General features: G+C 41.7%; 16 protein-coding genes across 16 annotated transcripts; 7 read left to right on the top strand and 9 right to left on the bottom strand.

The window, feature by feature from the left end:
* Window positions 1-263: 263 nt before the first annotated feature.
* EHEL_021140 (tRNA synthetase class I) lies at window positions 264-2192 on the bottom strand (the record flags this gene model as incomplete). The annotated part of the gene is made up of 1 exon (XM_003886800.1): window positions 264-2192. The coding sequence occupies one exon, from the start codon at window positions 2190-2192 to the stop codon at window positions 264-266; it is 1929 nt and encodes a 642-aa protein (XP_003886849.1).
* Window positions 2193-2284: 92 nt separating this feature from the next.
* On the top strand, window positions 2285-4054 carry EHEL_021150 (DNA ligase; the record flags this gene model as incomplete). Its single annotated transcript, XM_003886801.1, has 1 exon — window positions 2285-4054. The coding sequence occupies one exon, from the start codon at window positions 2285-2287 to the stop codon at window positions 4052-4054; it is 1770 nt and encodes a 589-aa protein (XP_003886850.1).
* A 57-nt stretch (window positions 4055-4111) lies between these two features.
* On the top strand, window positions 4112-6232 carry EHEL_021160 (Sec23/Sec24-like protein; the record flags this gene model as incomplete). The annotated part of the gene is made up of 1 exon (XM_003886802.1): window positions 4112-6232. One exon carries the CDS (start codon window positions 4112-4114, stop codon window positions 6230-6232), a length of 2121 nt encoding a protein of 706 aa, XP_003886851.1.
* Window positions 6233-6302: 70 nt separating this feature from the next.
* EHEL_021170 (chromosome condensation complex Condensin subunit D2) lies at window positions 6303-9071 on the top strand (the record flags this gene model as incomplete). The annotated part of the gene is made up of 1 exon (XM_003886803.1): window positions 6303-9071. One exon carries the CDS (start codon window positions 6303-6305, stop codon window positions 9069-9071), a length of 2769 nt encoding a protein of 922 aa, XP_003886852.1.
* Window positions 9072-9114: 43 nt separating this feature from the next.
* On the bottom strand, window positions 9115-9561 carry EHEL_021180 (transcription initiation factor TFIID; the record flags this gene model as incomplete). The annotated part of the gene is made up of 1 exon (XM_003886804.1): window positions 9115-9561. The coding sequence occupies one exon, from the start codon at window positions 9559-9561 to the stop codon at window positions 9115-9117; it is 447 nt and encodes a 148-aa protein (XP_003886853.1).
* Window positions 9562-9594: 33 nt separating this feature from the next.
* EHEL_021190 (uncharacterized protein) lies at window positions 9595-10548 on the top strand (the record flags this gene model as incomplete). The annotated part of the gene is made up of 1 exon (XM_003886805.1): window positions 9595-10548. The coding sequence occupies one exon, from the start codon at window positions 9595-9597 to the stop codon at window positions 10546-10548; it is 954 nt and encodes a 317-aa protein (XP_003886854.1).
* Window positions 10549-10581: 33 nt separating this feature from the next.
* EHEL_021200 (Mitosis protein DIM1) lies at window positions 10582-11004 on the top strand (the record flags this gene model as incomplete). Its single annotated transcript, XM_003886806.1, has 1 exon — window positions 10582-11004. One exon carries the CDS (start codon window positions 10582-10584, stop codon window positions 11002-11004), a length of 423 nt encoding a protein of 140 aa, XP_003886855.1.
* A 26-nt stretch (window positions 11005-11030) lies between these two features.
* On the bottom strand, window positions 11031-11555 carry EHEL_021210 (uncharacterized protein; the record flags this gene model as incomplete). Its single annotated transcript, XM_003886807.1, has 1 exon — window positions 11031-11555. The coding sequence occupies one exon, from the start codon at window positions 11553-11555 to the stop codon at window positions 11031-11033; it is 525 nt and encodes a 174-aa protein (XP_003886856.1).
* Window positions 11556-11635: 80 nt separating this feature from the next.
* EHEL_021220 (uncharacterized protein) lies at window positions 11636-12973 on the top strand (the record flags this gene model as incomplete). Its single annotated transcript, XM_003886808.1, has 1 exon — window positions 11636-12973. One exon carries the CDS (start codon window positions 11636-11638, stop codon window positions 12971-12973), a length of 1338 nt encoding a protein of 445 aa, XP_003886857.1.
* Window positions 12974-12983: 10 nt separating this feature from the next.
* Window positions 12984-14993, bottom strand: EHEL_021230 (dolichyl-phosphate-mannose-protein mannosyltransferase; the record flags this gene model as incomplete). The annotated part of the gene is made up of 1 exon (XM_003886809.1): window positions 12984-14993. One exon carries the CDS (start codon window positions 14991-14993, stop codon window positions 12984-12986), a length of 2010 nt encoding a protein of 669 aa, XP_003886858.1.
* A 67-nt stretch (window positions 14994-15060) lies between these two features.
* On the bottom strand, window positions 15061-15942 carry EHEL_021240 (uncharacterized protein; the record flags this gene model as incomplete). Its single annotated transcript, XM_003886810.1, has 1 exon — window positions 15061-15942. One exon carries the CDS (start codon window positions 15940-15942, stop codon window positions 15061-15063), a length of 882 nt encoding a protein of 293 aa, XP_003886859.1.
* Window positions 15943-15984: 42 nt separating this feature from the next.
* On the bottom strand, window positions 15985-17640 carry EHEL_021250 (uncharacterized protein; the record flags this gene model as incomplete). The annotated part of the gene is made up of 1 exon (XM_003886811.1): window positions 15985-17640. The coding sequence occupies one exon, from the start codon at window positions 17638-17640 to the stop codon at window positions 15985-15987; it is 1656 nt and encodes a 551-aa protein (XP_003886860.1).
* A 77-nt stretch (window positions 17641-17717) lies between these two features.
* Window positions 17718-18035, bottom strand: EHEL_021260 (uncharacterized protein; the record flags this gene model as incomplete). Its single annotated transcript, XM_003886812.1, has 1 exon — window positions 17718-18035. The coding sequence occupies one exon, from the start codon at window positions 18033-18035 to the stop codon at window positions 17718-17720; it is 318 nt and encodes a 105-aa protein (XP_003886861.1).
* Window positions 18036-18161: 126 nt separating this feature from the next.
* EHEL_021270 (uncharacterized protein) lies at window positions 18162-19430 on the bottom strand (the record flags this gene model as incomplete). The annotated part of the gene is made up of 1 exon (XM_003886813.1): window positions 18162-19430. One exon carries the CDS (start codon window positions 19428-19430, stop codon window positions 18162-18164), a length of 1269 nt encoding a protein of 422 aa, XP_003886862.1.
* Window positions 19431-19505: 75 nt separating this feature from the next.
* EHEL_021280 (transcription factor E2F) lies at window positions 19506-20096 on the bottom strand (the record flags this gene model as incomplete). The annotated part of the gene is made up of 1 exon (XM_003886814.1): window positions 19506-20096. One exon carries the CDS (start codon window positions 20094-20096, stop codon window positions 19506-19508), a length of 591 nt encoding a protein of 196 aa, XP_003886863.1.
* Window positions 20097-20287: 191 nt separating this feature from the next.
* EHEL_021290 (prolyl-tRNA synthetase) lies at window positions 20288-21793 on the top strand (the record flags this gene model as incomplete). Its single annotated transcript, XM_003886815.1, has 1 exon — window positions 20288-21793. One exon carries the CDS (start codon window positions 20288-20290, stop codon window positions 21791-21793), a length of 1506 nt encoding a protein of 501 aa, XP_003886864.1.
* Between the last annotated feature and the right edge of the window lie 61 nt (window positions 21794-21854).

Here is a 21854-nt window from a genome sequence, read left to right on the forward strand (position 1 = left end):
CAATCCTTCTTAAATTGTTAGTTCCTACAAAATTGACTTCTAATTAACATCATTTACTCTTAATTTGGGAACTACGAATACCTGTTCACTATTTTGAAATTCATAGCCATTACTCTGTCCTCATCCACATTCCAGGATGGACTCTTAGACAACCTTCTACGGATGGACTCTTTGGCTTGGAACGCACATACCGTTTATCGGATTTCTGCCCTGTCCAACAGGCCTACCACAGTTCTGAATATCCTAAAAAGTATAGAACAAATTTAATTGGATGTTCTTTTTTGCTTAGTAAAGGGTAGTAGATTAAATACTAAAAACCCGTCACAATAATAAAAGCCATTTCGTTCAAATTGTATCACTTCGCCTTCCTTGATATTTGCTACTGCTGACTCTGCATACCAATATTCCCTTCTAACGGAATCCTTGTTGAACTTCATAGACAGGTCCTCGGTATCCTCGTCATTCATAAGGTTGCCGTACTCGGCAAGCTCGACAATTACCGACCCTCTCTTAGAAACCCAAGATATCTTATTTTTTGTCTGCTTGAAGTCTCCCTCGGGATTCAGAACAACCTCCATCCTTGTAACCATCCCATTCACAACAGTTTTTTTCTTTACAATCGCGTTTCCCCAGTTCATCAGCGTAAACTCCTCAGACTCCTCAAGTATTTTGCCATCCTCCTGAGAAAGCAATATCAGGTTCGAATAGAAAACCTCCTTCACCCCAAGATTCCCATTCTTCCTGTGCTTGGGAACTTCCATCACATACTCAGACACGCCTTGAATGTACACTTCCACAACATCTCTCTGCTGGACACAGAAATATCTTGGTGCAACTGGATCCATCTTCTTCTTATTCATTGCCCAGACCTTGTCCCAGGATATGGTGCAGGTCTTTTGGGAGACCCCCTGCATCAGTATGTACTCTCTAAGAACCTCCATGCTCATTCCAAGCCTTTTTATTCCTGCAACCGTCGCAAGCCTTGGGTCGCTCCATCCAGACACAAACCCATTGTCGACATAGTACTTAAGCTTTCTTTTGCTGAGGACAGTGTTCTCAAAGTTGAGTCTCGAGAAGTCGTGGATCTTGGGTCTATTACTAAGATGGAGATTATCAATAAACCAGTAATACTGCTGATTTCTGTCTCTGTATTCATTTGTTCTGAGAGATAATGTAACCCCCTCGAGACTGTCAACTATAGGGCATGCAAAGTCATATGTAGGATAGACTTTGTACTTGTCTCCCGTTCTGTGATGGGGAGATACGTTCATTCTAAAAATAACAGGATCCCTCATGGCCTTATTGCAGTTAGACATGTCGATTTTTGCCCTTAAGCAGTATCCAGAAGCCTTTCCCGCAATCATCTCCTTGAATATCCTCCTACTTTCTTCTGCGCTTGTGCTCCTACACTTCGACTCGATGCCTTTTCCTCTCTCGTCCCTCATTACCTCTTGCGGAGTGTTATCTGTATAAGCCTTTCCCTCATCAATCAAGAAAAAGGCCAAGTCTATTATTTTCTCAAAGTAATCACTGGTGTGCGAAAGTGTGTATTCCCTGATTCCCAAAAGGTTAAGATCCTCCAATATCCCTCTCTCAAACTTCTCTTCTTCCTTCTCGGGGTTTGTATCGTCAAACCTAACTAGGAGCTTGCCTTTTCCTTTGCTTGCAAAATACCAGTTCAGCAGCGCCGCCCTTGCGTGTCCAATATGAAGACGCCCGTTGGGCTCAGGGGGGAACCTTGTCACAACATCTCCGGAGGGCCCGTCTATATCAAGATTCCCCTGCTCTTTATTGCGGCCAGCGTTAAAGTCCTTAAGCAAGCACTTGTTTGCTTTGAATTGCTCAAAATACATCTTGCAAACGTCAGGAAACTTTTCCATCTCCTTCTTGTCCTTCATGAGCTTGGTGAGAACTTGGTTTATGTTAATCATTCCAAATATAATGTCTTTCAGCTCGTCAGAATCGATCTTGTCTACAAGAGAGTTTAGTGATACCAAAAAGTCTATTCCCTCTTCACGGCCAAATCCTATGGAATAGGATTCGAGAGCACCTGCTACACCTGGAGGAAAAGCCTCCTTGGGAACCTTTTCCAATGCATTATAATACACCGGGGGGTCTGCAGGCTCTCTCCCGTACTTCTTCATCAAAATGTAGTTGACAAGCTCCTCTTTGAGTTCCGGTTTTCCATCCATTTTGTTTAATGGGCCAAAATATTGGAATCTATTCGTAAGGCTTGAAGAAACAAATTCTACGGATGATATTGGGCAGGCCACGAACCCTTAGGATGAGCAAAATTTTGTTTTCCGACTTCTGTGCCACATTAGAAAAAATAAACCTGACAACTAAGCGCCTTGAAATTCAGTCTATTCTGACGGACTATCTGAAGGAGGTATGCAAGACCCATCCACAATCGCTGGCTCCTGCCCTATATTTATCTACCGGAATGGTGTATCCAGAATATTTCAATAAGGAGCTTGGCGTTGGAGAGAACATGCTTGTAAGCGTTGTTGCAGAGTTCACAGGAAAGTCCATAAAAAACATTAGGAGCGAGTATTCGAAAGTAGGGGACTTGGGGACAATAGCAATGAAGTGCAGGGTGTCACAGCTGTTCATACCAAAGACACAACTAGAGGTAATGGATGTGTTTCTTGGAATGAGGAGAATAGTGGGCGAGGAGGGCCCGAAGTCTTCTTCTTCGAAGAAAAGAATCATTCTTGGAATGATGGTCAAATGCTCACCATTGGAATCTAAATATCTCGTAAGATTAATTGAAGGAAGACTCAAAATAGGATTAGCCCTCAAGACTGTGCTAATAAGCCTTGGAAATGTATTTTCTAGTGACAAAGCCGATGAGATCAAGGCGGCATTCAATCGCCAGCCAGACATAGGAAGGCTGGCAGAGTGCATACTTGATCATGGAATGGAGAATCTCGCCGTAAGGTTCCAAGTTACCCCCGGAATTCCCTTAAAGCCCATGCTAGCAAATCCTTCGAAAGATCTGACATCTGCATTCAAAAGGGTCGAAAATAAAAGCTTTGCTTGTGAATATAAGTATGATGGGGAGAGGGTCCAGATTCATAAGTTTGGCAGCAGCATAGAGACATTCAGTAGAAACTCTGAGAAAACAACAGAGAAGTATCCTGACCTGATGGATCTGTATAATATATCTGACAAGGACTTTATTATTGATGGAGAGATTGTCGCATATGACAGAAGAGAGGGCAAGATTCTTCCATTCCAAGTACTGACGACAAGGAAGAGGAAGAGAGTGGAAAGCAGCAAAATAGATGTGCATGTGTGCGTGTTTGCATTTGATCTAATATATTTTGATGGAAAGGCATATATTGACGAGGTGCTAGAGGAAAGGCGAAGAGTGCTACACAGCTCATTCCGAGAAGTGGAGGGGAGGTTTCAGTTTGCTGAGTTCAGGGATTGCGAGACGCCGGAGGATGCTGAGACATTCTTCAGTACATCTGTCGAAAAAGGATTTGAGGGAATAATGGTGAAGACACTGGGGCCTGATACAACCTATCTGCCATCGCAGAGAAGCAACAAATGGATAAAGATTAAGAAGGACTACTTGGAAAGCATGTCGGACTCTTTGGATTTAGTTGTAATGGGAGCATATTACGGAAAGGGAAAGCGAACTGGGTTTTACGGGGGGTTTCTGCTTGGGGTGTACAATGACGAAGAGGAGAAGTTTGAAGCTCTATGTAAGATTGGAACTGGATTTGATGATAGCATCCTATCGAAGCTTTATGAGCAGCTAAGTAGCAATCTTTGTAGCGCACCCAAGAACTATTCGTATAAGGAGTCTGTCAAGCCAGATGTTTGGGTTGAAGCCAAGTATGTATGGGAGGTCAGGGCTGCAGGGATGTCTCTGTCTCCAATATATAATGCTGGAGGGAGCAGAAATGGAAAGGGAATATCACTAAGGTTTCCCAGGTTTATAAGGGAAAGAGATGATAAGGGCGTAAAGGAGGCAACTACTTCCTCCCAGGTTTATCAGATGTACCTGGACTCTAAGGTTGAGAATTCTGAGGAATTCTATTGATTAATAGAGCAATGTGTTTTCAAAAAATTTTAAGTTTATGTTTTAGTTTTGACCCCAATGGAACGTATGGAAGGTGGGTTTGAAAGCAGCCATCAGGATAGGGAAGACCTTCCTCCGAGGTCTATCATCGATGAGAATAACTACTATAGATCCACTTTATTCGCCATTCCTGAAAAGCAGGATATAATAAGAACCTCGGGGATTCCCTTTGTTATTAATGTAATACCAGAAAACTACGAGGAGGAGGATATTCCACTGTGCTCAGATGATATAATCCGGTGTGAATACTGCAAATCCTACTTGAATCCTTTTGTTGAGATCATTCCTCCAGGCTTGAAGTGGAAGTGCAATGTTTGCCTATCAATCAATGATTTGGTTACTGCATTCCAGGTTACTAGCAGAGGCATAACCAGAGATGGCGATTTGTTTGATCCAAGAGCAAACTCAATCCATAACTACAGCTATTACAATAGAACAGAATTAAGAAGCACTGTGTATGAACTGGAGGCGCCGCCAAACTATTCACTCAAAACCCCATCTCCTCCGCTGATATGTTTCCTCATAGAGGTGACATTTGAGAGTATGAAGTATAGGTCTGTCGATGCCGTCATGAGAAGCATTGCTGGGGGGCTGAACTCAAAATCCTTTGATCCAAGGTCAAGGATGATGTTTGCGTTCTTCGACTCGTCTGTATATCTTTTGAAAAGAAACGGGGACTTCTCTGTAATCTCAGATGCAACATATATCCCCTTCTTTCTAGAAGAAGACTTTCTGCTACCTCTTGATCATCACCTTGATATCGATGGGGTAGAGAAGTTCTTCATAGAAAATAAACCCACGAGAAACAACTATGGAGATGCATTAAGGATCGTTCAGAACATACTTGGGGCTACTGGAGGATGTATAATTTCCTTTTTGGCAACACATCCAAATGTTGGGCCTGGATCTGTAGATACTAATCAGTACGAGCTAAGGTGTAAGTCTGTGTTCTATAAGGAGATATCGGTGCATTTGTCCAAGCAGGGAATATCTGTTACACAGTTTTTATTTCCCCGACTTGGAATAGAACTTCCTACTCTTAGCGTGCTGAGCAAATACACCGGAGGGATGCTTTATTACTATCCAAATTTCGACGGAAGTGATCCTGCATTTGCTACAAAACTGGCGAATGACCTGGCCTCGCACCTTGACTTGAACTTAGGGCTGTATGGAATGTGCAGAGTCAGAACTAGCAAGTGTGTCTTTATAAAAGAGTACTTCGGCTCTCTGCATCATAGATCGGAAGACCTGATATCGTTTTCTACATTCTTTCCTCCCCACTCATTTAGCTTCGAAATAGATGTATCCAGAGAAGAAGGGACTAGGGGTGTTTGTTTCCAAGTAGCCATTCTTAGGACACTCAGGACTGGTGAGAGGAGAATCCGGGTCGTGAATTTTTGTATAGATAGGGTGGCCAGGTCACTATACAGCATTGTAGATCCATATGCAATAGCACATGCACTTGCACTAAAGGCTTTCTTCTTCGAATCAAGATCTAAAGGCGGAGGAAATGAGTACCTCAGCAAGTCGATGAAGGATATTGTAAAGTCATACAAGCAACTCTCCAACACAACAACCCTTCTTCCAGCATCTCTTGAAGTTCTTCCCATGCTCGTCCTGTCGCTCTGCAAATCAATTCCCCTCAGGCCTGCATCTTACACACCTATGGACTACAAGTCGTATTATATATATCTGTTATCCAACTCATACCCAAAACTTGTTGATACTATGATTTATCCAACGCTTCTTCCTCTGCACAGGCTAGATTCTGTACAGCCACTCAATCTTACCTTGAACTGCCTTGAAACAAATGGGCTGTATCTTCTGGACACCGGCGTGACTATATTTTTCTTTGTAGCTAGAGATTGCGACCCGTCTCTCCCGAATCTATTATTTGATCCCTCCATAGGGTCTGAGAGATTCATCTTTGACCCTGAGAAAAATGAGTACAGTGACTCTGTTTGCAAGATAATCAAGGAGTTGAGGAGCAACAGGTATTTAACTCCAAACTATGTTCTAGTGAGAGATGATGGTATAAGCAGCATATACAGGGATATCTTCTTCACCTACTTTGTGGAGGACGAATCCCATGGTCTTCCATCCTATTCTAGATACCTTGAGTTGCTGAGAGCCCAATAAAGATTGTTCTGGAAAGCTTTTTAATACATATTCTGAGGGATGTTCAAAAGCCTTGCTAGGTCTCCCCCCAATGCAAAGGGAGTTGGAGATTCTTATAACCAGGCTCAAAACCATGGCCATAGCCGATAGCCACGAGGATTATAACTACCTAGTGTCATGCGCAGACAAATGCAACAACAAGTCAAGGATATTCGAGCTTCTAAGAAGTAAGAATAATTCCCCTGTAGAGGTGGCACCTTTGTTGTTTACATTTACATCTAAGCTGGAGCCGGAATCCGATGAGGAGTTGCTCTCTAAGATAACAGATTTTATCAGAGGATGTAAGGGGGCCTCACGAGATACTTCTGAATGGATGGTAAAGATTCTATTTTTAATTCTGGAGAAGATCAAGGAAAAGAGGAAGGATTCTGGAATGAGGCTGAGACTCCTTGAATGCATCAGGATTTATGGAGAAGACATAAACTTAGTTAATCACATAATCGATCTCATGTGCACAAAGAACAGCGGAGACATCGTCGGGTCGATACTTGAATCTATTCCCTCTATATCAAAGGAGTTCATTGAGTGCTCTATGAAGCAAGACAATCCAGTGCTGCTGAAGAATCTGTCTATTGTCCTTCCTCTCCTTTCAGAAAGGGATATAGGCCTTTTTGTAAACTATGAGTTTTTTGACGAGCTTCTTGACTCTGAACACTTTTTCATGAGGAACTGCTTTCTAGAGATATGTGTGAACCTTGTGGAATACTTTGAGAAGGGAAGAATGGCTGAGAAGATAAATGGGGTTATAAACAGGGTTGTAGAAAGGCTGCTGGATACATATTTTTTGACAAGATACAAGGCTCTTCAGGTTCTTGGGAGTCTCTTCCAAAAAAACTCAATACCTGCTGAAAGAAGGCATGAGGTTATCCGAGAGATTGGAGGGAGAGTGGTGGATAAAGCTGTTGTGGTCAGAAAGAAAGCCATCAGTATCTGCTCTGGGATACTGATGAAATATCCCCTTGCACCTGAGAAGAGTCCTGAAAAAAAGAACTCGGAGAATGGAGGTCATGAGAACAGCGTCAGCAACACGGAGGATAAGGAAAAAAAAGGAAGGGAGGAGCACTGCGAAGGCCTAAATGGGTTTTATGATGTAATGAGGGAGATACAAGACAACGTCCTTGTCCTTTTGAATTCTGGGACAAAATCAGAGATCAGTGAATGTATCGAATTTATAAAGCTCTCTTTCTACTACAGAATAGATGGATCCAAGGAGGCATTTGAGTCACTGTTCGACCTTGTGTGGACACACGATTTGGAGCTTTTAGTTCTGTCGTTCCGAGATCTTATCATGCAAATGAAGATGAGTGGTGTTGGCTTGTTCTGGTTTTTCAAGGAATTTGTAAGAAGAGAAGGAAACTATTCGTTTGAAAAGATGCTTGGCGAGATCAATTCTCGTGGGTATATAGACAAATTGCTTACATCTGAGCTCTGCAGTATGTTTCTAAAGGAGGCCCATTTGTTTGAAGCATCCTATCTATTGAGACATATTGGCAGGCCTCTTACAGTGGATGCATACCGCACCTTACTCCTGTTCTGCACAAGACTATTATTTTCCGTACAGGGAGAAAAAGACTTGCTCGAGATGCTTTCTGTATACAAGAACATAATCCAGATAAAGATTCGGGAAAGAGTTGAATTTGATGGAGATATAGTTGAGACACTCATCAAGAACCTATCGAAGATGACGTTCTTTGAGCACCAAGTAACCGAGATAACTGTTTCTGTGATATATTCGATTAGCAGGTTTCCAGAAAAGAGTGGCATAATGTTACTTGAGAAGCTTTGCATGATGGAAAAGAGCATTCTTAAGGCCATTTCTGTGGTGGGATGTATTGGAATAAAGCATATGCAATATCTAGATATGCTGGAAAGGTTGGTAAAGTCTAATAGAATAAAGGTCAAAGTTGACAAAGCTGTAATTACTCCGGAAATAGTGGAGAGAAGAAGAAGTATTAATGCATCGAGGCAGAGTATCAGTACTATTCTTGAGGAAGATAAAGATGGAAACAACACGGCTGTGAGCGACCCGGGTCTTGACAAAGACATCTCTTCTAAAATTGGAGACAGGAGTGAGGAGGAGATTGTTGACTTCTTCTTCTATATCAAAGAGAAGGAAATGCTTTATGGAAGAAGCATTCTTTCGATCTTTAAGCAAATTGTTGAGGAAGGATGCCACTCCAGCGATGAGGAAATTCAAGTTGCAGCACATGTTTCTCTTTGCAGGCTTATGTGTGTCAGCTTTGAATTCTTTAATGAGCATTACGATTTCTTCATTCGTTCGATGAATCATTCCGTTCCCAGGATCAGAGCAAATGCCGTTGTTGCCATGGGGGATTTTCTGTTGAACTACAACACCACTGCCGAGAAGCACACCTATCTTCTCCTTGAATTACTCAGCGATGCGAACTCTGATGTCAGGAAAAATGCCCTCCTTGTGGTCCACAACCTACTTATGAAGAACATTCTCAAGATTAAGGGATATGGTGTTAAGCTTACACTGCTTTTAGCAGATGAAAATAGAGAGATCAAAGAAATGGCAGAGAACCTTCTGATACAAATGTCAAAGAAGGAGAACATGATGGCCATTCTTCTCTATGAGACAATAATCGAGGGAGGAGGTCAGCTGCCTCTGGTAATAGATTTTCTTGCAGATTTGGTGAGTGAAAAGCTGAAAGAAAGTTTATTCTTAAAGGCTCTGAAATCAAAAGTTGATGGGGAAACCTTAAAGACTCTCCACAATGCTTTTAGTCTGGATGCAAAGGCTATAGGGGGTGGAATGCTACCGGGGGAATCTAAATAAAACAATCAAAGTCTAAGCTTGGTGTCTATTTAAGAGATCTGGACTACGTATTCCAGGGTGCTCTCTTGAAGACTTTAGTGTTGGGGATTTTTTTATACAATCTCCTGTATGCCTCATGTATATGTGAAGGAAGCAGAGGGCCTTCCTCATGACGCTCTTCCTGAACCTTCTTTGCTATTTCTATCATCTCTCCCACAAAGACCTTTGCAAGTCCGCAGACTGCAATTACAAAGTTAGGATTAACTGCCTGTCCTATTACACTGCTTATATACTTCTTAATTGCAGCTTTTGGAAATCCACTTCCCCGAAACTTTTCATATCTATGTAGCTCCTCTTCAGACATGGCACCTGTGATGGAGTGCAGACGCCCTGGATCCTCTTTTTTGTATGTAGAGTCATCCGTCATGAGATTGAGATCATCTGATTCTGTATCTGACTGAAGATCCTTGGTATTCTGTTCCTTCTCTACTTCATCATTACTTTCGCTCATTATAAGGGTTAATTCCTGGGCAAAGATGGCCCCATGATAATAAGAATAGAAGAAAAATATGTAAGCAGCGCTGTGCAAGAGTGGTTTGATTGCCTAAAGTCTGATGAAGATATTCTGGAAGAAGATAGTAAAGAAAGTAGTAAACTGGTCGAATATAGAATAGAAATAAAGGAAGATGCTGAAGGAGGCTTTACTTGTATTTATGTGGACAAGCTTAATATAGCACACCAAGTGGCTCTGGACAAGCTTGAATATGCTCTTGTAAAGGTTATTGGGTCTCTCCTTGGATACGAATCGACCACCCTTCATGGATTTACAGTAAAGGATTCCAGTGGAAAGAAAATGAAGCCAGCCATCCCAATATTCTTTAGAACAACTCTTGGAGTTCGGATTCCAGAGAAGTTGGAGTATTTGAAGGGCGGTTATACAGACCCACCGGAGATGGATGAAGGGATGATGATTCCATTTGCATCCACAAGCCCGATTATCAAGTCGTTGTTGGCCTCTGTGTCCCTGAGATTCTCATCAGAAAGCACAAGGGTTTTATTGACACTCTACAATGGATCTATGTTTATGATGCCGGACACAGCTGACATAATCCCTATGATCCGTGGAATGCAGTCCAGGGAAAGCATGGGGTTGTTTCTCAAGCTCCTGAAAGGCTTCCCATTCAAGTTTGTAGAAACCTTCATAAGAGCATATCAGCAGCCCTCCTCGCCTGCGATCAACAAAGAACTGAGTAACTGCTTTTCGGAATTCCAAAACAATCTCACAAAGCCTCACATAAGATGTATATATAAAATAGTGTCTAGTGCTCCTGTGTTCTTTGATGCCCGGGACAAGATCACTGAGAGGATTGAGAAGTTTTATATCTACAATGCAAAGGGATTCAAAAGAAAAAGAGGCCAATATCTCAAATGCAGAGAAGAGCTTTACATTGACAGAAATCCCATTGGATCATTGCTGAGATATTTCAAAGACCTCTGAAATTGCAAACATAGCAAGTTTATACCTTGACCCATGGTGGGTGCATTATATTCATTAGATGATGTAAATAGGGCGGTTGGAGACACGCTTTGCAGACTCGTGGTTATAAGATTTGGGGATAGCGATGATCCGATATGCATTCACGCGGACGCTGTTCTTGAAAGGGCAGCGCATTCTCTCTCTAACTATGTTGACATATACACTTGTGAAAGAAGTTCTGTTGAGGAGCTCGTGGATGTGATGAGGCTAGACTCACCCTTGAATATCATGTGCTTCTTCAATAGAAGACACATAAAGATAGACTGCTCGAGCGGCGATAATGATAAGATAAATTTCCTCGTGGACGATTCCGAGATGCTTGTGGAATTGTTCACTCTAGCCTATAAGGCAGGTGTGAGGGGAAAGGGGATTATAAGGTCCCCGTTCAACATCAGGGAGCTGCAAGGAGAGCCGTAGTATACTGCATGTTTATTGGAAAAGTTTCAGAGGAGCGCTATGGAATAAATAAATCCCTTGTCAAACCTTTTTGACGCTAGCGGAGGATCTGTTCTAAGCATCGAGTTGAGGATATCGACGCATCTATACCTTGAGATACCTGTATGCTTAATGATTTCTTCCAGTGCAGCCCCATCTTTGTTCCCATAAAGAAATTTTGCTATTTTTGTAGCGTTAGTTCTAAACACCTTATTGGATGCCGTGCTGGACTCCATTCTTCTCATAAACTCTTCAAAGCTTTCCTCTTTCCTCACTTTTGGCGGAGGAGCCACTACATCTTCTCTTGTGCTTTCCTTCTGTATGATTTTCCTAGATGGAATTGCATTTGAAGAGGCTCTATCTGTTTCTAGGCTACTTTCCGGAATGTGAGATGTATATGCATCGAAAGCTGCCAATAATGCCTCTACCTTGTAATTAAACTCTTTGATGTGTGCGCTGCTTTGGGCTACTGCTTCGATCTTTCTTTTGATCTCTTTCATCAGCTTCGAGACTTCCTTGAACTTCTCATCCATGGGATAAAGGCTATGATTGGCAATATTCTTTCACTCAAGCGGCATAATCTGGGGTGAAAACGTATCATATCCATGCCCCTATGTCTGACGATCTGGGAGCCTGGCTCAAGGTTGCTGCTGAAAATAAAATTACTACGAAAAACACATGGAGATCTACCCTAATTGACCATTTTACAAACATAGACGAGTTTCGGGAAAAGCAAGGAATCAACTTCCAGAAAGCCAGCTGTACCCTGGATGGATGTGCTAAGGTTTATTCAACGCGTGTGGATGACGTTTCTGAAAATGCCATGAGGCTTTTAGAAGGATTTGGAAGGGAGGAAATTAAGAAGAAGCAAAACAGAAGGCAGAATAAGACGACGATCGAAAAAAACATTCTGAATCTCAATATCAAGGTGGGTACTTTGAGGAAATCCGTTGATTCGAAGTTTCTATACTTGACATCATTGACGGAAAGTATCTTGATGGTTGAAGCGGCTGAAATTTCCTCTGACGGAGTGCTTAGAATGTCTTCTTCCAAAGATAGGAAAGCCATGATTATAGATGATCTCAAACTTGCGATAAGCTTTCCAAAAGGACTTCTTGTTTCTCCTAGCATAAGTGAAGATAAGGAAATAGAGAAAATAATCATAGAACCTGTAGCATATAATGAAGAAGAAAGCGTCAAGGGATCTGCTGGGCTTGAGGTTGATCAAAACCTCGACTTTTCAGAGATCCCTCCATTAAACGATACTCAGAATTTTGGCTACAGGGAGGAAGTTCCGTTCTCTCATCTTAAAGGATGGGCCGGGCCAAGCCACTGGAAGGTACAGGCCAGAAAGGGAAGAACTGGCGTCCAAAAGCCAAAGGAGGCCTCTTTTTTGGACTTTACCGAGATTATTGACCATGAAGGCATAGCAGAACCTGGGAATACTCTTTTTGAGCCATCCTTTATAGTGGAGCGCAGAGAAAACCATCATATATTGCCTCAAGACTTTAGATTGGAAGTAGAAGATTTATATAAGTACTTGATAAGAGACGGGACATTCCGTAGAGGTCAGAGTTGTGTGGATGAGGAACCAGTAGACTACTCTCCCCCGTCCTGTGTTATTGAGGAGCCTGAGGATGAGTTTGTAGCTGACATTCCTTCACAGGGAAGCCAAAGGAACCTTATTCCATTCAGAAAGGCACCCAAAAAAGTCAACATCAAGAAACTGAAGGATAATGTATTTGACTCTGTTATGAAGGGAAACACTACCCTGCTTTCTATATTTGAAAGTGTGCCTAAAATATATGGGGATGAAGAATCTAAAGACATTTCTATGCATCTTTGCTTTATTTCCCTTCTTCATCTTGCTAATGAGAAGAACATTCATCTTAAAGACCTAGGAAACGATGTGGAAGTGTGCATCCAACCAGGTGTGAAAGCCCCGGGATAAGCCCATCTTATCACCCCTTCTCTATGAAATCCCAGGTAGGAACCATGCTGATTCTCCTAAGAAATGATGTTTCTTCCTTAAACCCGTATGTCAGACTTGAATATAGGAAAAAGGATATAATCACCGCAGACATGAACACGACAACAAACCTGAACTTAACGAACTTCATAATATAGCACAATGAAAATAATGCGAAAAACAAAGCGGGGTAGTAGTGGTGGAAATACAGTACTCTTTTGACAAAGAAGAATGGAATATAGTGCAGAAACCATCCACAGCACGACAAAAAGACCATATAACCCTCACTCTTTAGGAAGGTCAGTGGCTTTCCCCTTCTCTTGCGGCTGATGACCCTAGAAAGAAGAATAAGGGGAGAAAGGATTATGCAGATACCTGAAGAGTACCATATAAGCGGGTTTCCAAACATATAGAACTTCTCATTCTGCCCGTCCCATGCAGTCATTCTCAGCCCTCGTCTGAGGGTAAACCACTCATGTGGCCTTGAAACTATTCTTTCTGGCTCAAGGTCCTCATCCTGGACGAAGGAGGCATTTGTGATAAACATGGTCTTGTTGTGTTCTATGAACTTTTTGATAAACGGGTATTCTGCAATCTCTTTGTATATAGGGTTTCTTTCCTCATCAAGCTTGTTAGTAACGTTTTCTTCGACATTCCAAAGGGAGGCCTTGTCTTTTTTCGTAGTACAGACAACCTCTCCCTGCTCAAACCCCCAAGAGGGATACTTCTTCGATGAAGGCCTAAGGTAGCAATTGTGTTTGATGTTTAACAACCTAAACTTGGTTGTAAGGGTCTTCATTCGGTCTTCTTTCTTTAGAGAGTCGTTCACTATTTCGACCTTAAACAAGTTTGTATCGGAGAGATGGCTCCCAGAAGACTCTGCTCTCAATCCGCTTGAGATAAGAGAGTGATTGCCAGGGACATCCAAGTACTTTCTTGTTTCCATATGCAATAGGACCACGGTATCACCAGACTCTATAAAGTCTGCATCTTCAAGGTCGTCCGTCACCTTCTGGAATACCCATCCGTTATTCTCGTCTTTGTGGTGATAGATGGTTACCTGGTTGTTTTCTCCATCTGGATATTTATGGTCGTGGGAATGAAGATATCCTCCACCTACTTTGGATGCTTTGATGGTTATCTTTGTTCCAAATAGCGGGTACTTTCTATTATTGCTGATGTCGCTTCCCTTGAGTGTGGCCTGGAAAAGTGAGCTCATATGCCCATCATCACTGCTACTTCTATTAACTATCGCAAAATGAATGTAGAACAGAAAAACATACAAAAATGAGGGAATGCCAATTAGGAAGAATGCTTTTACAAGGAACAGCTTCGCAAAGGCAAGAATGCTTTCCTTAGAAGTTACGTTGCACCATAGACGATATATGGTAAATGTTCCAACCAGGCTCATTGTCAAAAAACCTATCCATTTGATGCTCATAACACAGCCTAGAGTTATGCCCAGAAAAAAAATGGAGGGGAGGTCTACTCTTTTCTTCGATCTAAAATACATTCTTGTCATAAAGTATGCAACGGCTGCTGTAAATGTCAAGAGATGGGAATCCAAAAGTATGAGCCTTCCGATGGATGTGAATCCATTCTCAAATATGAACATTAGAGACAGAACGGCCCTACGCCTATATGAATATCCCATCTCCCTGAGCATGAGATATCCAAAAACAGGCGTAAAAGATGCTATGACTGAGTGGAACCTTCGCATTCCTGAATAATCAAACCCTTGGGGAAATTTCTCTCCAGATTTGAACTCAAAGTCCAATGGCTGGTTGAAGAGATATCCTCCAAGCGAGGTCAATATCTTCCCTAGAGGAGGATGAACGTCGAAGTAGAACTTCCTAGACAAGTATTTTTCCGAAAATTTGCCGAAGTGTGCCTCATCCCAAATAACAAAGTTCCCGTTTTCTATCTTGTAGGTTTTTATGATTACACTCAGTGCAAATATCAGGAGGGTTGTGGACACATCGAGATACTTCACTTTTGGCATCGTATTTGCATCCTGATTCGCTTTTAAGTCACACCTGAAACACGTTTCAACTATCGATCACATTACTTTAATTATCATTAGAAGGATCTCCCCTGGAGGCATAAAATCTCTCCACCCTTTCTGCAATAAAGTCTCTGATGCCTCTTTCGTTAATTGTATGAAACACGTCCCTCTCTAAGGCTTTCCTGTCAAATTCAAGGATATTGTCTTTGTACTTTACAAACAAGTTGAATAGAACCACTTCGTTGTAGAACGGATGATCTATCCCACATGCTTTTACTTCGTTATTTAGCCTATTCCAGAGAATCGGGTCAAGCATTTTGCCATACTCTCTATCCATTTCACCCAGTGGGAAGATCCCTTTACTTCTAATGCAAAAATCATGATGGACCTTAAGGGCAAAGTCTACCTCCTTGGGAATTCCCTTCTCATTCTTAAGGATATCACATACAATTTTTCGTTCGTCTGCCCCATTCTTTTCGCCAGTACAGGCTTTAAGCGTATTCATTATTTTTCTTTTAAGAGTCGTCTCTGAATCGTGATATACGTCGGAATTGAGGATGCTCGCCAATTTGTCATATCCATAAATATCCCTTGCGGCTATGTATCTCCATGCTGCTTTCTTCCCTCTAATGGCATTCTCGATTATTTGTTTTTCTTTGCTTCCGCGAATAATGGGCCTGTACTTTCCCTTAGTTACAAGAGACACATACAGCTTCAGATTCTCTTTTGGATTTCCTTTGCTTCTCAAAACCAATCTGGGATTTGAAGCAACCCTTTCCACATAAGTTCTTTTTCTCATGGCATTTGGGTGAAGAAATACATGGTCTTTATCTGTGAATTCTATTTTGATAGCTGAAAAGGTAGCTTTGTTTCCCACTAGCATATGTCCCTCATACAGGCAAACAGAAACCTTTCTTGAAAAGAAAATCCCGTAGTCAAAAATCATTTACTAGGGTTAGTTGGAAAATCAAAAACCCTGTGTCAAAGATTACCTGAACAAATGTGAAAATATATAATCGGTGCTGTATTTCTTTTCTACTGGCACCTCTTCTTTATAAGTTTTGGATACAAAACAATGTGTGTACTCACTTCCTTCAGTAACACATCCTCCTCCATTTTCAATAACTCTCGCATAACTCTCCTTCTTCTGGTCCTCACAGTATAGTTTGACCACCCATCTATGGAATGCCGGCTTCCCACTGGATGTTACTCTTTCCCTCCACTTTCGGATAGAAGCTGCAACCCTTCTTTCCTTCTCAGGAACATTTTCATCTGCAGTCCATTCGTATTTACTGAAGTCGAAATCTAAAGAATTATCAAACTTGTCTATAAAGTCCGGCCTAAGAATCCATCCGCCATTACACAAGCACGACAAAAACTTCTCAGAAGTGCATATGGTCTCCATAATGAGGTGGGTGCATTTCTCATATCTGTCGGTGTCACTGTATTTTATATTTAGGCTTTCGAGTTTTTCAATCGCCTTCTTTTTTAGAAGTGGGGATAATCCGGTAAACTGAAACAGGATAGGCTTAGACACCTTCAACTTTTTGGAAATCTCGTTTCTTCTACTTTCTATGAAGAAGTTTGATGCATCTATTCCAACGCTGTACTTGTCTTCGCTCACACGCCTCAGAAGATGCAAGCATTGGTCAACCCATGAAGAAAGTACAACCTTGCAAGGCATGCGTCTATCCTCTCTGTATCCTTTCCTGTCTTTTATTATCAAGTGAGTACAACTCGCATCAACATCCTCCTTGACAATTGCACCCAAAGCTCTCAGCTTATTAAACATCTCTGTCCTGCATTCTTTAAGGCTTGCATCAATACAACATATGGCTTCGTTCAGAACAGGCCTTCTTCGGCCAAAATGAACCTTGTATGATCCAGGAAGTAGAACAGCCCCGGCCTCAATACAATCAAACACATATTGGTAATGGAAAACCTTGCCATCATGCCTCTCAAAGTTGCCATAAGACTGCGTCATCACAAAATCAACGTCTCGATCAATAGAAGACACTCTGGTTCCGCCGTTCGATATAATCAGCCTTCGGAGACGATTAAAAAGAACCTTTGGAAGCTTGGGATCAAGAAAAAACACCTTCTCATTAAACACAGATCCGCTGGCCTTCTCTATAGCCTTGAAGCAAGGATCCTTTCTGTACATGCTGTAGTCATTTCCAAAGATACACTTTGAGGTGACTATTGGGATTCCGTATTTCTTGCAGAACATCGTCTTATCATTCGACTTAGAATCGGTTATAAGGAAGTCCGTCCACACAGTGAGATTCTGGGTGAAGGATGCACCAAGCAAGCAGTGGTAGTTGACAAGAGAATCATTAGAAACCTCAGAAACCGTAAAACTACATCCCTCAAGTGGCATCATTTCATATTTTTTTGTGCTCTCATCTGTGTCGTACAGCCACTTGATATGAAGAATCTTTATGTTCCACTTCAATGCCTGAATGTATTTTTCTGTCATCATTGCCTTGTAAGAAATCAGATAGTTTGTGGTGATCGACAGAGTGTCTTCAAGAACTACATGCTTTGGAAGCTGGGTTTTTATCAACTCTTGCTCCTCTTTTGAAATCCCTGTCGTACACACAAACACACTTGGCTTGAATGTGCTTTGAATTTCAAAATCCATTCTTTGGCCCGAGGTCTCTCCGACAATATATACCTCAAAGGAAGTTCTTTTGCCACTACAAAACAACAGAAAAAGATTTATTTCAGATCTGCTCCAGAAACATGCTTCACCAAAGCAGAGACAATATCCTCTCTGTTTCTAATGTTCCTGAGTTCCTTGATTTTCATCTCAAGCTCAGACTTCAGCTTTTTGTCAACAATCTTTATGTACTCCTCGACCTCCTTTTCTAGAAGAAGAAGCTTGCTCTCATTCTCTTTCTTAAGGCCCTCTACCATCAGCCTTGCATCGCTTCTTGCCTGATTCCGCATCTCCTCCAGCTCTCTGCGAGCTACCTCCAGCCTTTCCTTGGCTTCATTTTCACATTGTACAAGCCTTTTAATACTTTCAACAGACATACCCCTGTGTTGGGCGCGTTGCTGGCCTTTTATAAGCTCGAGTGTTCAAACTCAACACAAAGCAAATATGTTTATTTGTACCAAATAGACAAACATTTTCATCTAACATTTATTCGAGAGTCCTTTCTATCTCTTTTCCCTTGCATTGTGTATTCTCCTAAGAGACAAAGTTTTTCCTCTTCGCAGGAAATACAAGTAGGCCTTTATTCTTCTATTGTTTTTCATGCATATAGCTTCCCCAATACTGTTGCTTTCGAATTCAAGATCCTTGTCTAAATACTCCGTCATGCTACGCGTAAGAAACAGCCTTCTATCCGAGTATGCTGCCATCTCTAGGCCACGCTTTTCGAAACATCGAATTAACCTTCTAAAAGTCAAAGGCCCGTCATAAAAAATTCTGTACCAGCGATGGGAACACGTGGGACAGTCCGGTCTCCTTTCACATGTTTCCAGTCTTCTTATAACATTTCCGTTGTCGACAGAATAATAATTGCATTTGTTTCTAGCAGATAATATCATCAGGGATGCAACTATTGAATTTATTGTGCTCAGAGATGGGATTATATTCCCTGCTATTGTAACTGCCTCATCAAATGGGATTGGTTCAATTCCTGCACATTTTCCTCTTATATATGCTGCATTGTATATGTACTCCATGATGTCTCGACTGTCTTTGTTGAATGCGACAGAATCCAGCTTGTAAAGGATTTCTGTAATCCTCTTGGTCCTTTTCCTGTAGTCCTCACTGTTTCTAAACCTTTCTATTTCATCTGCAGTCGACATATCCTCACAGTTTTCTATAATGCCTTTTAGTGATCTCTGGTAAAAGCCGTGGCTGCTTTTATCTGTCTCAAACTTCATTTCAAGAAGCACGTGCTTTGCCCATATAATGCAATGCTCAAACTTGGTCGGTCTTGACCGGATTGTGCACACTAGGTATTCCTTCGAAACTTTCTTTGGAATGCAGTCAAAGCATTCAGAACTATAATCAAAGTAATATGCCTGCCCCTTGAATCCTCCGCATCCTCCGTCCACTAGAGGAGTCTTTGACATAAAACATCGCTGGTTCACATAACTTCTTGCCTCAGCATTGTCTAGGCAGCTATACACCATTTGGAAGCCTGCAAAAAACAGCACGTCGAACTTAGTGATATCTGCACACATTGAAAGCACATTGGATGTCTTATTCAGCTTCTTGAAGATTCTTGCAGCCACAGCCGCCTTATTTTTTCCAATGTCATCCTTATTGAAGAAAAACTGTCTGTTTAGGTTGGAAAGATCAATGGTGTCACAGTCTATCAGTGTTATGCTTTCAAAATCCTCCGTTGCCAGTAACTTTAACAGCTCGCATCCTATTCCTCCACACCCCACTACCAATATTCTTCCACCGGCCATATTCAAGGCGTCTGCTGATGAAAATTATAATATACAGGATGCGAATATGTTCTAAACATTGAATATAAGACAGCTTTAATCTCTTTTCTCATCAGAAACGTAGAAAATGCTTATGGCTCCTTGCTCGGAGCTCAACTTGAGCTTGTAGAAGCCCTTTTCATACCTTGGGTACTCCATGGTTGTCTCAGAAGGTGCTTTGACTGCAAAGATGAGGTTTCCATCCAAGGAAGGAAGGCTTTGGAGATCAGAATATGTAACATATGCATTTGCAAGATTCTTCTCAGATTGAGAAAGCATAGAGATCTCTTCATTAAGTCTACTGAGAGTCTCATCCAGGTCATCCCCCTTTAGGAGGTTTTCCGGATCGAAGTAGGCGTTCTTCTGATTCTCCTTCTCCTCATCGTCGAGTATGTATCGATCAATACTTCCTCCAATCCATTTTGCATTGCTTACAGACCATTTGCTCAAAAGTCCCAATCCTTCCAATACGTTTGTTATGTCGTATATTCTCCTCTTTCCCACATTCAGCTCTATTGATGCTTGGTGGATGCTTATGTTGCGGTCTGGAGACATTCTTATGAGCTTTAAAAACCTTCGAGTAAGATTGTAAAGCGAGTTTTCCGATCTAGTGGACGACAATCTGTCCGAAACCGATTTTTTCGCCATGAGGGACGTTTTCGATGGAAATGGTTTTTGTCGAAATAAGGCAAGGTTTCCCAATCAGAAACAATTTGGCCATTGCCAAAAATAAAAGATGTGGAGTGTGAAACGGATTAGATGCGCTCACAAGAGGTAAATGTATGCATCCTGGAAGGAATTAAGGTTTCATGAATATTATTAATTTTTCTCGCCCTATTATGACCAAGCAAAAGTTTGGAATAACAACCAAAAGGGAAGAGGATTTTTCCGAATGGTACGTGCAGGTTATAACAAAGGGAGAGCTGCTGGACTACTATGAGATAAAGGGATGCTATGTAATGCGGCCCCAGGGGCAGTTTGTCTGGAAATGCATCCAGAAGTGGTTTACTGAAAAGATAGAGGAGATGGGTGTCCAAGAATGCTACTTTCCTATGCTGATTCCAAAATCGATGCTTGAAAAAGAAAAGAGTCACATAGAGAACTTCTCTCCCGAGGTTGCATGGATCACAAAGTGTGGAAGCGAAGTGTTGGAAGACCCTGTTGCCATCAGGCCTACCTCAGAAACAATAATATATCCATCTTTTTCAAAGTGGATAAGAAGCCACAGAGACCTCCCTCTGAAGATAAACCAATGGTGCAGTGTTTTGAGGTGGGAGCTGCACGGAACGCTTCCATTCATAAGAGGAAAAGAATTTCTATGGCAAGAGGGACATACTGCTTTTTTGACAAAGGAGGAGTCGGACAAGGAGGTTTTTGCAATTCTAGATCTTTACTCTAGAATATATTCAGAGCTTCTTGCTGTGCCCGTAATAAAAGGAAGAAAAACGGAAAGTGAGAAGTTTGGCGGTGCAGATTACACCACATCAATCGAAGCCTTTATTCCGGGTACCGGTAGAGGGGTTCAGGCCGCAACATCCCATTCCCTTGGGCAGAATTTCTCTCGAATGTTTGACGTAAAGGTCGACACAGAGGAAGGAAGCGAAAACAGTAGCTTCGTCTACCAAAATTCCTGGGGAATAACAACAAGATCCATTGGGATTGCAGTCATGATACATTCTGACAATCTGGGCTTGGTACTTCCACCAAGAGTGGCTATGACTCAAGTTGTTATTGTCCCGTGTGGAATAACATCCTCTTCTTCAAAAGACGATACAGAAAGACTAAAAGTGTATATCGACAAAATACAGGAGCAGCTCAGAAGTTCTGGAATTCGTGTACACGTTGATGATAGAAGCAATGTGACTGCGGGGTTCAAGTTCAATCACTGGGAAATAAGGGGTGTTCCACTGAGACTAGAGGTGGGATTCAAGGACATGGCAAATTCTGAGGCTTGCTTAGTAAGAAGGGATACTCGAGCCAAGAGACAGATATCTGTGGAGGGCATAGGCCAAACTATTGAGGAAGAGATTAACACAATGCATGCTGACATGCTTTCCAAGGCTACTGTGGAAAGAGACAGCAGGATTTCCTATGTTAAGGACTTTGAGGAGTTTATCTCTGCTCTTGATAACAAAAATATAATAATGGCACCGTGGTGTGGAGTTGATGAGTGTGAGGCTGCAATCAAGTCTAGAAGTACAAAGTTTGGACCAAACGGTGAGGTTGTTTCAACAGGAGCAAAGACTTTGTGTATCCCTTACAATTCGAAGCCTTGCAATGACCTGGAATGTATAAATTGTGGCAGACAAGCTATACATTACACTTTGTTTGGAAGATGTTATTGATGCTAGGTTTTGACTATCTAATTTCCAGAAGGATAGGCGAATAATGAAAACGAATGACGTA

Source organism: Encephalitozoon hellem, chromosome II (genome assembly GCF_000277815.2).
Source record: "Encephalitozoon hellem ATCC 50504 chromosome II, complete sequence".
NCBI classification, from domain to species: domain Eukaryota; kingdom Fungi; phylum Microsporidia; family Unikaryonidae; genus Encephalitozoon; species Encephalitozoon hellem.